At 35.0% G+C, this 20,280-nt stretch overlaps 1 protein-coding gene across 8 annotated transcripts; it reads right to left on the bottom strand.

Moving 5' to 3' along the window:
* Positions 1-862: 862 nt before the first annotated feature.
* Positions 863-18,725, bottom strand: LOC123561230 (nephrin-like). Of its 8 annotated transcripts, none has more exons than XM_053516513.1 (9): positions 18,366-18,724; positions 17,063-17,410; positions 14,536-14,787; positions 13,870-13,938; positions 11,995-12,303; positions 7,387-7,683; positions 6,611-6,751; positions 5,915-5,948; positions 863-1,328 (listed from the first exon to the last, which is right to left on the bottom strand). In XM_053516513.1, exons 1-9 carry the CDS (start codon positions 18,598-18,600, stop codon positions 1,154-1,156), a joined length of 1,860 nt encoding a protein of 619 aa, XP_053372488.1. In that variant the 5' UTR covers positions 18,601-18,724; the 3' UTR covers positions 863-1,153. The 8 variants fall into 8 exon arrangements, with proteins under 8 accessions (XP_053372488.1, XP_053372487.1, XP_053372486.1 ...); XM_053516512.1 differs by having other exon boundaries at positions 14,509-14,787; positions 18,366-18,722; XM_053516511.1 differs by having other exon boundaries at positions 13,645-13,938; positions 18,366-18,720.
* Between the last annotated feature and the right edge of the window lie 1,555 nt (positions 18,726-20,280).

The raw sequence follows: 20,280 nt of genomic DNA, 5'->3' as shown, positions 1-20,280 counted from the left end.
CAAACGCTTTCTGCGTTTAGCCGACTCAAAAATGGTATCTTACAATTAATGCAATTGGAGTATTAAAGCGGCATGCCTCAAGATCGTTCGACAACAAAAAAAAATATATTTTTTTAGATATCTTGAAATAAATGCTATATTTCCTAAGAAGGCTTTATTTGTTTGTTTGTTTGTTTGTTTGTTTTGGGTTTAACGCCGTTTTTCAACAGTATTTCAGTCATGTAACGGAGGGCAGTTAACCTAACCAGTGTTCCTGGATTCTGTACCAGTACAAACCTGTTCTCCGCAAGTAACTGCCAACTTCCCCACATGAATCAGAGGTGGAGGACTAATGATTGCAGGCACAATGTCGTTTATCAAATAGTCACGGAGAACATACGCCCCGCCCGAGGATCGAACTCGCGACCCCACGATCCGTAGACCGACGCTCTACCTACTGAGCTAAGCGGGCGGGTAAGAAGGCTTTAAAACTTAATTACTGACAAACTGTATATAACGGAAACACATGAATATTTGCTGTTTTTACTACTTTTTACGATGAAAATCGAAAAGCGTTTTTCACGCTTTTACTCCAGGTAAACTGTCTTGATTATAAATATCTATATTTTTGAAGTCATTATTCACTACTTAAACTATAGCGCTATTGGTTACGACGACGGGAAAATGTTTTTATTGCCGCGGCGGTCCGGGGTTCGATTCCCGACGCGGTCATCTTTTTTTCTTGATTTGGAACTTGTAAAATATTTTAGGAACAAAAATTCATATTCTAATGTTCATATTATGACCAAACTTCAATTTGAAAGAAAGATTATTTTTAGCCAAATCTGGAGGCATGCTGCTTTAACAGACGTAGTATCTCGAGCAACAACTAATGTATCTTTAATAAGGTAAGAAAACAACAATGATATAAAGTTTCAACAAATAAACAGCTCTGCACAGCCAATTTTTATCGTCAAAGTTAGTGCCATATGTTCATATTTACAAACACAACTACTGACCACTTTGCTCAATGACATAGATTTAACACACCAATAGTGCATAATAAGCTACATGACCGCCTTGTAGGGTATTACAGTTCATGCAGCCCGGTCTGTATAAACGCAATAGTAATTTCTAGGTGCTCTTTTTAACGTTACTACTTGTATTTCGTGTCCTAAGAGACTGCATTTATCACATTGTACGTTGACCTATTATCCCTTAACTGTTCCTCTAATGTTGTATAGTCGGCAACACCCAGAATAGGTGCATCCTCTAGCGTGGGACTGTTCTGCTTCATTTCACTGGTGTTTGGCGTATACGCTAAGTTAGCATAAGTCGACGTATTTCCCCTGCAATAAAGATGTTGACGAATCTAAATCAACTGCAGATATTATCATACGGCCGTCCTATCTTAGATTAATTATTGTAAGCTGTCACCTTGATTAACATACTATCAACAAACATGAGTTATTCCCTATTGACATGTAATAGATTCGAATTATATCGACAGCAGGAAACAGCATAGTTTTCTGCCGTTAGTGCGTATTTGCCTATGGTCAAATTTACAAATAAGAGATAACTTGTAGACGGGAGTCCATTTTGTTGTACTTTAAAGCAATAATATACCGTATAAGTACTTTTTCTGCGAGAACATTATTTCTGCGTTTTCTGCGGAAGACAACAAGACCGCAGATTTAAAATCCGCAGAAAAGTTTGTCCTGACATGCCGTGATACGATGATGCAAGCCGCCATTATAATCCGGTTAAGTATAAGACAATGTCTGATAGCGATTTCGGCTTTTGTCCCACATGTAGCCGAAGGCCGACGAAGCACGTTTAAAAAATTTAGTCGTAACGATAATATAATACAACTTTTTTATTATTGTTTTGCTGTTGAATAAACAAAATAAAAACATCAAATTTGTTTTGATTTTCATTCAGTATTGAGAAGTCAGCTGCCAGTTTCAGTTTTCTTAAATTATGTGACGAACATAATCCATTGTATCCTTTATGTCTATTGTTAACCGATCCGTCTGGTGTTGGTCATATTAGACATTTACGAATTAAGTCTACGTGGACTGTGAACACCTAAGACGATCGATTTTTCAAGGGGACCGTCTCAACATGATAATTTTAATTTATGTGTGGTAGGAAAACATTCCAATAATGATGGTAAGGTCTGGCTTATTATGTTACCGCACAGGATAAGATTTGGATTTGCCTGTCCGTCTGTCTGTTCGCCATAGAGGTGTTTTGTTATGCATATCGCAAAAAGTATTTGATCTAGCGTCATAACACTTTCCCGAAAGGCTCTTCAATATTATAAGTTGCGCATCTGCGACAAAGTTGAAAAGGTGAGCTTATCCGTTCGCAATTATCCGTATTCCATCGTCGTCGTCGTCCGAAATGAAAATAAATCTTAACTGGGTTAGCTGGGATCAAAATGTAGGTCAGCAGGTAAAACATTGTGAAAACTGTAGAAAACGTAATATCTTGCGTCCTCATTCCTTTGTTGCTATTATACGCCCGAAGGAACGTATTTTGGTGTTCGTCTGACCGTCTGTGTGTCCGTCTTAGGGGTCAAAGGTCATATAACTTTGTTTCGAGTGCGATGTGTAACTCTTAAACTGCTTGAAGGATTTAAAAAAAACTTGGCACAAATGTTCACCACATTGAGACGACGTGAGAGCACATAGCTCGCTTCAAGGTAAAGGTCACACTTAGAGGTTAAAGGTCACATGACTTTGTTTTGTGTTTATGTTGCTTTGCATTGCGGTGCTCTTGTTTTCATTTGGCAGATTCTTTTTTTTTTGTTCACTTACAATATTTTTATTGAATTACTTCCCTTTTATGTTACTAGAAATAGGTTATTTTGTAACTTTTTTATTATAGCCGTAGGTAAAAACCGAGACCACTTTCTTTGGTACAACATGGATGGTACCTGCAAAGTTAAGGTGTATTTTGACACATCTGTATCTGTTAATAATTTTAGTGGAACTAGAGTTTTTCGGAGAATTTCTTCCCTTTGTTGTCATTTTCCTTAGGACTTCAACAGTAAAGTTCTTTAAATTTTGCTCCCATCCTTTGATATTTGACTTTATCGAAAACTTTGGGGGCCTCCGTGGCCGAGTGGTTAAGTGCTGACTTCAAATCACTTGCCCCTCATCGATGTGGGTTCGAGCCTCACTCGGGGCGTTGAATTCTTCATGTGAGGAAGCCATCCAGCTGGCTTACGGAAGGTCGATGGTTCTACCCAGGTGCCCGTTCGTGAAATAATGCACGGAGGGGCACCTGGGGTCTTCCTCCACCATTAAAGCTGAAAAGTCGCCATATGACCTATCATGTGTCGGTGCGACGTTAAATCAAAAAAAAAATATAAAAAACTTTTACCAAAAATTCTAAGTTAAAAAGGGACATAACTCTGTCAAAATTCAAATCACAGTTATGAGGATTGTTTTTCCTGGTGTAGACTTCGATAATAAATAACTATTTTAAGTTTAAAGTCAATAGCTTTGGTAGTAACAGAGACATTGACTTTATCAAAAACTTTATCCAAAAATTCTAATTTAAAAGGGGGCATTATTTTGTCAAAATTCAAATCAGACTTATAGGGATTGTTTCTCCCGGTGTAGACTTTGATAGTAAATAAGTATTTTAAGTTTCAGGTCAATAGTTTTGGTAGTAACAGATATATTTGACTTTATTAAGAACTTTAACCAAAAATTCTAAGTTAAAAAGGGGCATAATTCTGTCAAAATTCAAATCAGAGTTATAGGGATTATTTCTCCAGGTGCAGACGTTTATAGTAAATAAGTATTTTAAGTTTCAAGTCAATAGTTTGATAGTAACAGAGATATTTGACTTTATCAAAAAATTTAACCAAAAATTCTAAGTTAAAAAGGGGCACAATTCTATCGAAATTCAAATCAGAGTAACACAGATTGTTTTTCCTGGTGTGGACTTCGATAGTAAATAATTATTTTAAGTTTCAAGTCAGTAGCTTTGATAGTAACAGAGATATCTGACTTTATAATAAAATTTAACAGAACATTCTTAATTAAAAAGGGACATAATTTTGTAAAAATTCAAATCAGAGTTATGGGGATTGTTCTTCCTTGTGTAGACTTCGATAGTAAATAACTGTTTTAAGTTTCAAGTCAATAGCTTTGATAGTAACAGAGATATTTGACTTTATCAAAAATTTAACCCAAAATTCTAAGTTAAAAGGGTCATAATATATTCTATCAAAATTCAATCACAGTTATGGGGGTTATTTTTCCTGGTGTAGACTTCGATAGTAAATAACTATTATAAGTTTCAAGTCAATAGCTTTGATATTAACAGAGATATTTGACTTTATCAAAAACTATAACCAAAAATGCTAATTATTAAAAATGGGCATAATTCTGTAAAAATTCAACCAGAGTTATGGGGATTGTTCTTCCTTGTGTAGACTTTGATAGTAAATAAGTATTTTAAGTTTCAAGTCAATAGCTTTGACAGTAACAGAGATATTTGACTTTATCAAAAATTTTAACCAACGGAGACGCCGACGCCGACGCCGGAGCGAGTGCAATAGCTCTACTTTTTCTTCGAAAAGTCGAGCTAAAAACAGGCACATCCAAATTTTATACCACCTACCGCATAGTGATGATATAATAACTCAAACCCTATTGCCGTTATAAACTCTTTTTCATATCGCGCATAATATAATTAAACTATGTTGAGCCGGTCCCCTTGAAAAATCTATCGCCTTAGGTGTCCGCAGTCCACGTAGACTTAATCCGTAAATGTCTAGTTACCGTTATTTGTATGGGACTTGAAAAAGGCGTGATTAACAAAAATTAACAATGCACAGATGAAAATGTTTGCAAAATATATATTCAAGCATTTTTCGTGTCTGTTTGGCATGACTGTATTTATAAAATGACTATTTTTCTTGCATTTTTATTTAACACTTAACATTATGTGATGTTGACGATGTCACATTAGTATTCGTCAACTTTTATTTTCAATCCGGAAGCCAACATAACGTCAATATAACAACAAAATAAATACGTGTCTATTTGAAATTAATGAAACAACCGGTGAATACAGAACCGCAGAAATAAATCCAATCAACGTGAGAGGAAAGACACCGCAGAAATAAGGTACGCAGAAATTTAATACCATCTCATTTTTGAAAAAAAAATCGCAGAAAATCAAGCCCGCAGAAATAAGTACTTATACGGTATGATAGAATTCATGTTTCTGCGGAAAATATTAAACTTTAGCTAATGAACAGTAGCCTTGACCAAGACATTATGACATAGTGGCTTTCAGATGCAAATACATGCCTTCGTTGAGCTAACTTTACGTGGAACTGTTATTTCGGTGGGGACCTTAGGAACATTTAAATAGTCAATAAACGGCTAGAATGATACAAATGTTTGAGCTTTTTTTATATTTAACAGTGTTACTAAAGTAACAAACCGTGTAGCAGTTGATGCTATCATTTGCAGAGCCTTTTTTGCAGAAATTTTGCGTAGACAAATTTTTGTCATCAGATTTACGGACCAGGAAAACATACAATTCGGGGATTGCAAAATTGAAAACTGGATGTTCGACATGTATTGCTGACCGTTTATAATGAGATATGGCCATGTTTATATTTCACTATTTTTATTTCAGTTGTGTGGTTATAGGGTTTTGAAAGTCATGTAAGCGACAGTCGTCCAAGAAGTTTTAAAAATTGTTTAGTGGCTTTTATTTACACATTCTTGAAACACGCTAGCTAGGACACACACAGTGTCCGTTATGATCGTTTCAACAAATTAAAGGATGGACTAAGTTCTAACTCCACCAGGAATTGAGTATGTCACGTTATTAATCTTTTTTACATAGAATCAGGGAAGTTTGACATGCAAAAAATAAGAGAACTTCTATGGTAACTTACGCGTTATGAACCACGTGACTTGAACTTGGCTGTCCTGAAAATATGGTCGTAAAAAGTTATTTATTGAAAACAATTTAAAGACAAGATCAAAGATACACTGGGAATAGTCACTGGAAGTTGGGATAAGTGTCTTAAATATACCTACTTTAATATCCATTTTAGTAATCTGTCACTAGCCTTAAGCAACAAGGCAGCATAACTGACTTTATGTTCAGGTTGTGTTAAGCGACCACATGCCTTAAGCAGCCATATTGTGTTCCCTTGGCTGGTTGCTGAAGGAAGGTTTGAAGTTTGTTTTAAATACAAATGAAAAAAAGACATCTTGTTTTAAGATGTCACTAAATTAAGTCTATTTGCATAGTAAGATGTGGAATCACACCGACTAAAATTAAGGTATAAAAACGACTTTTTCGGCTTTTGATGGTAGCGGAAGACCAGAAATTTCCCCGAACATTGTTTCATGCACGGACAAAATCATCGACCTTCCTTAAGCCAGTTGGATGGCTGTCAAAGTATTATACTCCCAGCAGTAATGGATAAGCGATTACAAGTGAAAATTCTAAACTGCTCGGCCACGGACGTCTCCTTTACTTTTTAAAGGTCGCAAAACTATCAAAATATCTTAATACTTATATCAGAACATATAAGTCAGTATTAATCATAAATAAATTTAATATTTATATTAATGCAAACAACCTTGGTTTTCTTGTTTTCGCTTAAACAGTATGGTAACACAACTCGCATAACCGGCTAGAGCACCAATGACGAGCCCAAGAACAACGCCGACGATGATTGCAGTATTGCCATCTTCATGGCAGTTATTTTCAGTAGGTCCATCTAAAACAGAGGGAACATAATGTTCAGTCAATGCAATTTAATGTTATTCGAATACCGCACAAATAAGTAACATAATTGTTTACGTTACCGTGACTGTTAAATGTTTACTTTTGCACAGATAATTAAGACTAACGCCGAACACTACTATTCTGAAGCTATTCTAATCATATATACAAATGTACCTCTTCAAGGTAAATATGGACATAACCTTTCTATCACAAAATGTTATTTCATAAAATGTATTACCATTGCGCCCTATGATTAATAAGCCAATTTCGGCAGTGTACTTATTTTCAACAAGAAGTTGTTAATTGTCCGGTCAGTAGTTATACTAAGATTAAATGATGTTCAGTTGAGTAACAGTCATGTTAGACATGTGTGAATGTTGTTCAAATTCAACACTTTAAAGTAGCATTAAAATGTTGATGCCTTAAATGTTAAGATCTGTAAAAGTGATTTGAATTTCTAATAAGAATAGTGAACTTGTCATGTATTTGAAAGATCACTTACCTTCTGCAGATACGTTATTTTTATACGTTAAAGAAAGGACATCCCAATATTAAACTTTGAGTTACAATGTACTAAAAGCTGGCTAAAAGTGTAAAATTACATCATTTTGTAAAAGTATATAATACCTTTTGTCCTTAGGAGTAGTATTTCAGATTCCGAAGAATTACCCCATTTGTTTGAAGCATAAATGGCAACCTGGTATTCTGTTCCCTTTGATAATCCTGTGACGGTGTAAATCATTTGTGCCTCCCCGGTATCAGAGACAAGAACGCTCTTCCAGTCGATGTCAGGTGATTTTTTGTACTTTAAAACAAATTTTTGTTGAGGTCCGTTATCAAAACCTGGCTTCCATTGCACAGTGAATGTTGTTTCGGTAACTATTTCCTGTAAGGTTTTAAAGCCAATGGGATCCTCGGGTTTACCTAAAAGAATTAGTAGAACATTGAAGCGTTTAGATACAACGTTTGTTTTATGAAATAAAATGTGAATACAGGTAAGTTTTGTTTTTGTGTTTATACTAAAGCATATGATTTTTTGTCAAAATAATGTAACAATCACTAATTGTCAGTAATAGATCTATTCATTTGAACCGAGACAATCAAACAAATTTCATTTAGGAATGCTTAATTTTAAAGCGTCGAACTCCTAATTTTGAGGTCGGTTGTTTAAATCAGAGTAAAAACGGGCTTAGAAGACATCATATTTCATTTTATTTACACTGCCTTATCTTAGCAGTTGTAAATAGAATGGGTGTGAAGTTTGCATGCTTACGCGTTTTTATAAAAGTTATTTATTGCTCTAAGGCGGTGCCACTATTTTCAACTTGCTTTGTGTCCTTTTCGATTTATATGTTATGCATTTTGGTTTGTATGTTGCTGGTTCCATTTTCCTTTACCCAATTCCCTTTTTATGCCCTCTCACCCCTCAAATTCTTCTCCGCGTTTTTCTTATCCTTTGCCCCCACCTATTTAGCACATCCTATTTTAATACACAAGTAAAAGTTTTTTTTATTAAAGTCATCCCTTCTGAAAAGGATATGATGGCTTATGAGACACATACATGTATTGAACAGCATTACTTCCCGATTACTATTATACATTATATATCGTATGGTTCATTGATATTAGAAGAAACCTGCCTACTATATCTTTCATTTCAGTTGGCCAACTTAGTGGTGTGTTGTTCTTGCTGTTTCCTGTGCTCAATGCTTTCTAAGTCATATTTTTGTAAGAACTTTTTCCACAGTCAAATTAAGATAAATTAAGATAATTATGTGTAAACTTAATTAAAACTTTAAAATAATCTTTTAGCTTGTGAAACAAAACAGCTATGCATTATATGTCATCGTGAGTCTTTGCTGAGAGTATACTGCCAATAATCTTGCAGATGTGTAGAAACGTGACAAAAATAACAATCAAATTCAGTGAACTGGCTATCCCCCGCCGAACGGGATAAAGGTTTTACCCTTGAAAAAGCATTATTTGCGTACAAAAGCACATAAAAGAAACTGAATTTCATTCTTTAAGAAAGCAACTCATCGAAAATAATTTCTTCTATATTTAGTAACAACGATATTGGCCAATCTACCTAAAAAGAACCAAAACAAATTGGTCTCAATGGAAACTATTCGCTTATCTATTTACCAGTTATGGTCTGCTCCCCTCATTCCTAACTGAAGTCATCGTAAGAAAACCACTTTTCTACTTTTATTAACGATACTTTTGACTCTGACCTAAGCAACGCAACACTAAATACATGTAAAACAATGGCCTCCATGCAAACTTTCTCTAAAGTCCAAGTTTCGACGCAGTACCCTATACTTGAAATTTGTACAATTGTATTTGATCAGAAATAATTTTATATTTTCAGTAACAGCTATTATGACCTTGACCTCATTGACCAGAACGCATACGGTACAATAGTTTCCAAGAAAGCTGTATTTGAACTTATTTTGGCTACAATACCTCATAGCAAAATTGTTCCTTAAAATGACATTAAATTTGCAAAAAAATAGTCCTACATAATAAGCAATACATAGAAATTAAGGGCCATATCTCATATGTTCCAAAAGCAATTTCACTGAATCTATATATACCTGTATATATAAATCTTGTCTTACTCATGCAATATGTTAATATATTTTCTAGTCCTTTGGGATCATGGCGTTTCCCCGCTTCAAATCTAACGTTACAGGCACTAATGAACGTGTAATGCGTTGTAAGCAGATTGTAACTGACACTTTCTATTGCGTTATATTACACTGGTTAAACTTAAAAATTTTAAATTTTTTATTTTAATTATTTTTTACTGTTTTAGGTGGCGAATATTTATAAATGACGAGTATTTGCTAAAATTCTATACGCGATATAAGTAAAAGAAGGCATTTGAAGTATGGGCATTTTTGTTCTGCTATGGGTGCGTTGTGTGCTAGTAAAGGAGGAATACTGCTGGACCTTTAAATTTACCCTTTCTCCGATTTTTTCATATTTCTATAGTTGTCATTGTTATAAATTATTGACAGTATAGATAGGTATGATAAGTTCAAATTTATCCGAAGAAGGTGTAATTTAGCAACATCAACCTTTTGACAAACCCGAAACCTGGCCAAGGTCAATCTTTTATTTCAGCAACCATTGCTGAAGCTGGATCGTATTAAAAACCAATTCATAATCAGCGATGCCGAAGCTTAATATTTTCTAAAACATCATATGTCGTTGATGCAAATACAAAGTCAACTTTACTATTTAGTTAACCATATTTGATTGTAATTCAAGGCATTTTCTGGTATGAATCAGTGTTTGTATCAGCTGGTAAGCTAACTTATTATATATATATTATATATGAACGAAACCACTATTCTTTTTACATTTCTCGTCGGATTTGATTGTTCAGCCATGGCCACTTTCGTGTCAATATACTTTACGAGGGTCATCCAATAAGTTCTGATAATGGTCCCATATCTTTTTCATCTTATATCGCAAAGTAATAAAACATGGCATGTATGGCTGTTAACTATCACGCTATTAATTGACGTCGAATACGTGCATTTGTGTCATATGACGTCATCACGCTGTGATGTCATTTAGACGTCGCTTTAGGGTCATGGCCGCGGTAAGTCAAGATGAATAGCGTGCGTACATAAAATTGAGTTTTTGAGAGGGAAAACAGAAAAGGAAATCCATGAAAATTTATCAGAAGCTTGTGGTAAATTCGCAGTATTATTTGATACATTTTATAGGCGAATAAGACGTTTTGCCGAAGGACATTTTGACATTTCTGATGACCCCCGCAGCGAACGACCGATCGAGGCTACAGACAAGTTTCATGTTGAAAAAGTAAAGAAACTTTTGAATGAAGATAGACGTTATACATGTAAGGAGTTAGCAGAGGGTGTTAGAATTGCTCATAGATCAGTTCATACGATATTAACGATACATTTGAAAATGCGGCGGATTTCCGCGAGGTGGGTCCCTCATCACTTGAATCGAGACCAAATGACGAACAGGGTAGTAGTTGCAGTAACACACTTAAAGCGGTATGAAGATGAAGGTGATAGGGTCCTAAATCGTATTGTTGCAATAGATGAGACGTGGTTACGAAGCTATGAACCTGAATTGAAATCGTAATCTTCCGAATGTCACTCTCCTGGGTTGCCAAGGCATGCAAAATTCCGACGAAATCGGGGAAATCTGAAACAGCTGGCAATTATGGCATATGATAATGTTGGTGTATTAGGGGCCTCCGTGGCCGAGTGGTTAAGGTCGCTGACTTCAAATCACTTGCCCCTCATCGATGTGGGTTCGAGCCTCACTCGGGGCGTTGAATTCTTCATGTGAGGAAGCCATCCAGCTGGCTTACGGAAGGTCAGTGGTTCTACCCAGGTGCCCGATCGTGATGAAATAATACACAGAGGGGCACCTGGGGTCTTCCTCCACCATTAAAAAGCTGGAAAGCCGCCATATGGCCTATCATTTGTCGGTGCGACGTTAAATCCAGCTAAAGAAATTGGCCACAGACTATGTTCCCCTTGGACAGACAGTTAACGGAACGTATTGTGCAAAATCTTTGCAAGAGAAATTTAGGCCAGCTATACGTAAAAAGCGACCCGCACTCTTAAATGCGGGAGAAGGGTTGATTCATGACAACGCGACGCCGCATAAATCAGGCCTGGTGACGTCACTAATTAGGGAATATAAATGGGAAATATTATCGCATCCGCCGCATTCTCCAGACTAAAGTCCATGTGACTATGACCTGTTACCCCAATTAAAAATGCAGCTACAGGGAGTTCGTTTCGATGATCTAGAAGACTTGAAAGTTGCCGTGGCCAAGGAACTGCGAAGCATCTCCGATGGTTGCCTAGCAACGGAAATCGCGGATATTCCGAAGAGATGGAATGCGGTAATCCGAAGCAGGGGTCAATGCTTTGAAGGAATATAGTACAGGAATGACACTATTTGTTATAATTTGTTCACTGTAACACCATTATCAGAACTTATTGGATGACCCTCGTAAAATAAATGAATTAAAGTTACAGATTTTTGTTATAATATTTTCCGTGGTTTTATTTGTTGGTCTTATAAAGTCATTGTATTGTAAAGTCTTAATTTTCTGAATATCGGACTACTATACAATATTTCATTTACGGACACTCCCAAAATCATTTAACAAGACTAGCCTGTTTCCTTTATAAAAATAAAAATGAATTAAAATCTGTACATTTAATGTATTACCCTCAGGCAATAAATTAAATATGCACACATGGTTTCCAATCGCATTTGTCACAAGTAGTTTGTACTTTCCATACGATGTTTTGTCGACATTTTTTACTGTGAGATTTGACTGCAAGCCTAAAGTGTCAGTCTGATATGCAACACTGTTTATCAGTGATATCCATTGCAAATTATTCCATTTGAACCATTTGAAATCATTCTTTGTGGGCTCTGGATAGGCAACTGTTGTGAAAGTTATTACTGCTTCTTGATGTTGAGCAACTCTTATATTTTCCTTTAGCTGGGGGGTTGGAGACGGTCGAGGCAAACCTGAAATAGTAAAAAAAATTAAGACCCCAGATGCGAACCGACAAATAAACATACAAGAATAAACATCTGATGAATACATGCTATTCTTAAGTCCTGATTAAATACATGGTTTTGTTTTGATATGTTACAGCAAAAAACCTTTCAAGTGTTATATATATATATATGTTGCAACATTATTCGACAGTCAGTAATCTGTTGAAATCGACTATTAATGTTTCTACAAATTGTAGGTAGAAATCTTGGTCAATTTTTGTTATGCTTGTTCATCAAATCTTCCTTTTTATTCATAAATACTTTTCGACTATTTTATCTATTTAAATCATGATACCTTCAATATGATCCTATAAATTCATACACTTGTTGCTTTCATGTTGGAGTACTTTTGAAAACTTTATTTATTCATAGTTAAATTTTCAACTTGTAAAATAAAATATATCCGAAGGTTGTTTAGATCAAGGCAAACAATAGCAGATTGATCGGAACAATCGGATTCACGTTACCATTCCTGAAATTCACTTAATTAAGAATACAGATAGCCGAGTGTGTATGAGTGTAAGCGGAATTCTATTATCAAAGATATTTTGAAGAGGCTCCATAATCTCAAAGGGCCAAAAAAATACAACAACAACGAGTACAAGAACGCGGAGAGACAAGGCACTTAACTGCCAAAAAAGAATTACACTGTTACAAGTTTGGTAAATAAAACAGGTCCATTTGTTTGAAAACAAACATCGGTAAAATATTTTAAATTGCAAATTTGGAAACCTGACAAACAAACCCTGCTGTTTTGACAGTTAAATGCAGTCTATGAGTAGGTTATATGGAAGCATATACTAAAAGCAAAGAAAAATAATAGAAGACTCTGTCCAAGAAGAGTATTAAATTATGCCTATCTTAACGTCCACTTGCCCCGGCTTATGCGGAATTTTATTATCAAAAAATTGCATGGATTCAATGCAATGATCCGAAAGAACCAAAAAGAATATAATGACACTTTTTTTACCAAACATCTACAAAAGCAGTTACAAAACAAGTAGTGAAAGCTCAACGAAATAAGTCATAAATTAAATGTCTCTTTCATCGTACTTTAAAAGTTGTGAAAACCCGTTTGAACGAATACGAGCGAGTATGGAATTACTTTATTATATGATTTAGAACAGTGCAAATCTAAATCTGTTATGATGATACTTCAAATTGGAAGGTATTTATATTATCCGTGAAAGATACAGAATCAAATAACATTTAAAGAATAGATTCAAGGTATTTGGTTACGCGTTATGCATGCGTTCACCTGCTTAACAAGGTGAAATCTTAAAAGCAAATACAATATTTGTAACTTACATTTAACATACAAACGTAGCTGTTTCACTGACTGTTTGTTGTTGTACTGATTAGAAGCCAAGCATAGGTAAATACCAGCATCTATGCAAGTGGAAGCGCTGAGTATATACTCTAAATATTTCGTATTAACGACACGCAGTAACTCGTGTCCTTCAGTTTGAAACTGAATAGTGATCATCGATCCAGGATTGCTATCGACATCGCAGTTTAACGACACTGTCGTACCTTCATTTACTGTAATTGACGTTTCACCAGCGTAGTCGCTAACATAGAAGTCTGTCACTGTTGCTCCATCTAAGATAAATATTAAAATTTGTGATCATATAATGGATGGCAAAATGTAGCTAAGTACAAAAATTCAAGAAGAAAGGAGAGTAAAAGACAACATTGACGAGATTGAAATATAAGTAGGAGAAAGGGATTAATGATAGAAAATGGTATATAAAAAGGTTTAGCTCAAATCATGCCAATATCAAGGCAAGTCTTCAGGGCAGTGTGTACAAAATTGCACCAATGATGATCAAAACTAAACAGAGGAAAAAGTAATATAAACCATCAAACCTGTGTACCTAAGCTTTTGCAATCCGCTTTTCTTTTCTTTTTTCTTTTTTATTAGCGGATAAAACAAACGTGCCTATGGTTTTCTTAAATCCCTTTATTGAAGGTTATAGCTATGGACCGGAAACAAACAAAAACATACAATTTTTATGACATTTTATATTTTAAATATTATTTTATAAAAAAAAATTATGCGAAGGCTACCTGTTCTGTAAAGGGTAGTTGAAAACGCTATCATATTTGCTTGACACATATAAAAGTATTATTGACCACTGGAAAAACAGAAGCTACGAACTGAATACTTACATAAAACATCAAGATAAAAACGTTTACTGTCCGGCTTGGTACTTGTATCTGGTTGTCCAGTTTGTTTCAATATGTTTGCCACTTCACACGAATAATACATGCTGTCGTTCCTTGTTACATTATCAATAGCTAGATCTTGCTTTCTCCATTCTCTATCATCATCTGCCCTCCATATAAATGTAGTTTCTGGTGGATTGCCAACTGTAACTGGGCAAACAATTGTCAAAGACGCTCCTTCTATAATACTTCTGTTCTTTAGATCATCTACCACAGGTGGGTCTGGTAAAATGTATAAAGTTTATAATTTTAAATGAAGTGATATTATACAATAATTGCCTTTTGGAGAGGTCGATATGTGGCTTTATATCATTGATCATGTGACTACATCTAGACCAATGGAAAGGATTATAAATACAGATTTAATAATAATAAGTACCATAGTGTGTCTGTAATTATTTTTCATATCCTGGTGTAAGAAATTGGTAATAGACATACGTAACAATTGGGAAAAACACCACGCATGTTAGCTGAACAAATTGTTATATAAAAGAAATATGCTAGCAGTTTTTACAATACTATTTTATGATTCTTTTACTGTTGAAAAACTTTTAGTGATAGAAGCTTTAGTACTATAGGGCCAAAGTTGTGGAACAATTTACCGCTGAACATCAGACAAAGTTCTTCAATTGACTGCTTTAAGAAAAAGTTGAAAACGCATTTCTTCAGAGACTACTTTGCATTATTCTAAGTTTTGACTGAGTTTTAAAACAGTGATGCTAGTGACAGTGATAGAAATTTAATGTTTGTCTGTGATAATTATATGTTAGTAATATTTTAAAATATAGTATTATCATTAACTTTAAATTAATAATTGCTTTTTTAATTCGTTTTAATAAATCTTATTTGAAATATTTTATATTTAATATTTTATTTCAACTTGTATTGTACAACGCCATTGAATATGTTTTAAATGTAGAAATAGGCGTTTAAGCAAATAAACCAGTTTCAGTTTCAGATTCTATGTTCCAGATTTCATGGCAAGGTTGTTCTTTTGCCTGCCACGTGTAGTGATAGTGTTATAAACAAACTTATTTGTTCACCTATCAAAGAAGATTTACCTTATCAACCCAAACCAGAAATATATCTGGCTTCACCAATAACATGCATCTGGAATAAAAGTTATTATCATTTGTTCCCCTGAAAAAAACTGTAGGAGGAGATTTATTGGCGGGGGGTTATATTCTGAATTATTTTATGAGTCGTTAATACCCTTTTTCTTTTTGGTCGATAACGGGTCACATGGAGGTCCATTGAAAGTGACAAAATGATACACTAAATATATTTGTCTGACACTAGCCAAACATATCTGGTTTCCATACATGCAGTTTCAGTCACGTTACATTGCGATAAAATTAAGTTTTGACCGCAACACCTATACACTGATTTCCTCTTCTGATCAGCAAACTGGTAAAAGTGCAGAATGAGAATAAATTGTAAATTGTCTGTTTAGTTGATTTTTTTCTATTACTAATTGATGCCTTGATACGTAAGCTGCAGCAGTTGATACTTAACACAGCTACATGTTTGACTGAATGGACCAATTAATGGAAATATGAGTGCAATGCATGCGCTTAAGGTAGTTTTTGCACGTTTGATAAACCGGAAGTCATGACGTTGCGTCATTAAGTAGGATGATTAAGAAATTTGATGCCCGCCAGCTGTCTAAAGGGCCAACATCTATGATACTGTTAAAAGAACTGATAGCGGCAAACAATTCTGAAAAGTTGTTTAAGAACATCTTCAGCCATGGCTAAGTTACAGCCCAGACAAGAGAAACTGCATCAACATTTGACCTTTGACTCCCAAGTGTGATCGTGACCTTTCAAGTACTTACGCCTGACAGACTGTCTCATTGAGGCAAACAAGTGTGCCAAGTTATTTAAAAAAAAACCTTCAACCCATGGCTGAATTACAGCCCGGACAAGTAAAACAGCACTGACTTTTGACCTTCGACCTCAAAGTTTGACCTTGACCTTTAAGCTACCAATCTGGTTCTTGCACGCGACACATCTTGTCATTCAGGCAAACATTTGTGCCAAGTATTTTTGGAATCTCCTTGATCCATGAATAAGTTACAACCCGGACAAACTCGGACAGACGCACGCACGCACGTACATACACCGAACCGCCATTGTGACAACTATGTCGAGCTCACAGCCAGCGACAAATATCGGACGCCCTATACGGCAAGAAAAGTCATCTTACTTATAAATGACATACCAAACATATACTGACATAACAAAGACTAAGAAGTTTATACGATACTGGTTACAATGTTACAGACTGACAATTTAACGGACACTCTAGCACTTTGTTCTTAACTTGACGATCATACGAGAAACTTTAAAAAAGTTACATCTTATGCAAAAGCTACAAATATATTGGGCATTTTTTTCTACAAGAGACTATATTTTTTAATTTAAATACCTTGTAACTACTAGTCTTACATATTATAGTTTTATATTTATTTAATATAAATGGAAATAATACTTACATAAGACGTCCAGTTTTGGTTTCCTTGTAGAAACTAATGGCGTCTGATCTGAAGAACTATATGCAGTACAGTAGATGCTGATGCTGTTGTCAAACTTTGATGGAACAAAGGTCAGTGTACTTGTTGTTTTAATTAAATAATCACTTGTATTACTATACGATGTCTTTATTGCTGATGTTATTTCAATATCGTCACTGGGAGCGCTGGGTGTTCTCGAATCATTGTACCATTTTACTGTGGGTTCTGGTAATCCACCTGATGTAACACATCTAAATTGTAGCAACGTGTTCTCATTTATACTGAGGGTACTTGTCAGCGGAAGCGTTAAATTTATGGATGAGATGAAAACTACAATAAAACGAGGGTTTGTTATAAACACATGCAGTCACTGTAAAATCAGATATTTTTATGAGACCAAATGTTCCCTATCATAAAAATTTGAATTGGTCTGCGTTAGAATATAAGCGGTATGTGGCCAACTTGGGATATATAATGCTATCTATTTAAGTTATAGCGCCTTTGGAAGTATTTATTTTCGCGTATAAATAAAGGTCTGATTTTATAGTATTTTCATTTTGATAAGAGTTGTGATTTCTGTTTAATCAGCAACGGAATTACTTTGTACAAAATCAATCACAAAGTCGACAGCTATATAAGAAGGCTCTACTTACATTCCTAATGTTATATGTCATAAAATCAAGACCTGATGTCCAGTAAATAATTGCTTACTTCCAGTAAAATACATCATTGTGGTTATGCAATTAAACGGGTTGCATAAAACACATTATTTAAGAAATAATTTATAGCAAAACAGTGCTTTATCACTATTTATACACGATGGGCGGTTATACGTCGGGCGTAATAATTTCACGAGGGCGCAAAATTATTTCGATTCTAATATGTTCTTTATTGTAAAATTTATATCAAATATGATGGAACTGTTTCTTTAAGCAAGCATGGCGCCAATAGTAGGTCTTTGTTTATACACGCCAGGGCCGGAAATGGTAATACGTCTTGCGGCAGAATTCAGTTCGGGCGAAAATTATTGCGAATTATTCAGCAAAGCGAATAACTAACTCAGCATGTTTGTAAGTTAATCAACACACTTGTGCAATGTGACATTTCGTTTAAAACATGTTATTAAGTAACATATTTCATTAAATTTGACAGCGCTATTTCTTGATGCGTACATGGCGCTAAATATCACGTTGACGTGACGTCAACATAATATCGTTGTGATGATTAAAGCATTGTTAGTCATATTAGAATAATAATTAAATATAATTGAGATTTCATAACTTACCAATCACTCTTGGTTTAACAATATTGCTTCTTATATAATAAATTGAAACAACAGGTGCTCTGACTGAACAATCCCACTCGTCATTTAGGTTATTCTTCTTTACATGCTTAATAGTTAGTGTGAAAGTTTTAATGCTGACATCACAGGTATGATGGTAAAGTGTTGCATTTGGTCCATAAAGCTCTTGACATGAACCTCCTGTGAGTGTAAAAGCACCGACGGTGTTTGTGTTCATTCTCCATACAATGTTCGAAACACTTTGGCTACCACTGTACACGCATGTCAATGTTTGTGGACTATTTTCAGCTACAATTGATGGTGAAATGGAAAGGTTTAATTCTGTTTCCCGAGTTGTAACAACTGAAATGATATAATTTAATGCTGAAATTTTATCTACACAAAATCATAAATATCGTATGTAGAAAACAATGCACGTAGACGTTAACACAAAGTTTTAAAAAGCTTATAAAGAATGTTACTTATTTTTTATTAGATGTGCTGATATTCGAACTCTGGACTCTTTGTATTGTAGTCCGGCATCTTAACCATATGTATCAGATATCATGCAATAGGTCGCTTAGTTAAGAAGCGAAATGCATTCAAGATTTCTTCTGGTTGAATCTACCAAGTAAAATGCGGTTCGGGGAAGACATGAAAGTTAATTTTGTATTTCTTGAAAAAGATTTATTGAATGTAATTTGCTGGCGAATGATACAGAAACTGATATAGATCATTGAAATATCATAAGTCGACCACATATTAAAATCGCATATTTTCGTTGTTTCTTATTCAAATATAGAATCTAATGAAATATTGTAGGGATAATACACGTTTTTTGTGTGTATTAATGTCTGCAGAAGCCCACGGGATTGTTTGTGACTGAGACCGAAGGTCGAGGTCACAAACATATCCCAAGGGCTTCTGCAGGCGTTAATACACAGAACAAACGTGTATTGTCGCTATTCTTGCATAAAAAACATTACACGACGACTAAATGCATTGTTTTCATATGTGATGACTTTACGATTCCGGTACATTTTTAGTTACCATTCGGTTGTTCTTGGAAACGGTCGACATGTTTTAAATATCCATAACAGGGGCACACATAACAACAACACTACCAAAAGCGTGATTTGAAAACATCTTATTTTTATTTTTAGTTATTACAAACGTTACACATGATTTTGCATATAACTTAAAAATTTGATTAACAGGAACATAATTTTAAGAATAACAACTTTACATTCGAATTATTTTGAGTACGAACACATTTAGAGTACGGATGAGTACGAAGCTAGTGACTCGCTTTTGAGGTTTATTATATGAATTCTGCGAAAAATCAGGTAAAACAAATCGACTGATACTAACAAATAATCATTAATATAATACCTAAAAGCGCGCAAGTTACACGCGATACTTATTTATTCACAGTTATTTACAATAACTGAACAGACGCTTGGTAAAGGGAGTAAACTCTAAGAGAAGTTAGTGCGTACATTGATGGGGGCAGTACGTTTGGGGTTGGAAACGGATACAGCTAAACATACTATGGATTACATTGTATCTATAATGCTACAAGAAGAGGTTATTATGGAAGAAACAAGATGCAGATGCCAAATATCAGTCTGCGCAGAAATACATACATACGTCCCTGGCAAATCATTTCAAAAATAAAAATCATGTATTAACAGCACGTGAATTGCCTTGTTTGCACACGATTTTTCTCCTGTTAATGCATGGGCGTGAAAAATGGTACCAGTTACCTTTTACTGCTGAGCGCCAAGCAAGGGAGCTACTGGTACCATTTTTTCACGTATTTGCTATGACGCGGTCGGAGATTGAACCCACGGCCACCTTAACTTGAAGCTAACTCTTCCACAAGACTGTCGAGGAGGTTCGAGGCCTGATTCATTCA

Source organism: Mercenaria mercenaria, chromosome 10, assembly GCF_021730395.1.
Source record: "Mercenaria mercenaria strain notata chromosome 10, MADL_Memer_1, whole genome shotgun sequence".
Lineage (NCBI taxonomy): Eukaryota > Metazoa > Mollusca > Bivalvia > Venerida > Veneridae > Mercenaria > Mercenaria mercenaria.
Note: the sequence above shows the minus strand (reverse complement) of the source record. Positions and strands in the feature narration are given on the sequence as shown.

Bases quoted from the DNA above. Each gene is read 5' to 3' on its own strand.
- LOC123561230 (XM_053516510.1), bottom strand. From the start codon at position 18,600: ATGAACACAAACACCGTCGGTGCTTTTACACTCACAGGAGGTTCATGT. The intron at 14,788-17,062 runs GTAAGTATTATT...ACATTTTACCAG, and splicing joins ACCAAAACTGGACGTCTTAT to ACCCACCTGTGGTAGATGAT. The intron at 1,329-5,914 runs GTAAGTTACCAT...TCTTTATTGCAG, and splicing joins AGTCACGTGGTTCATAACGC to GGGAAATACGTCGACTTATG.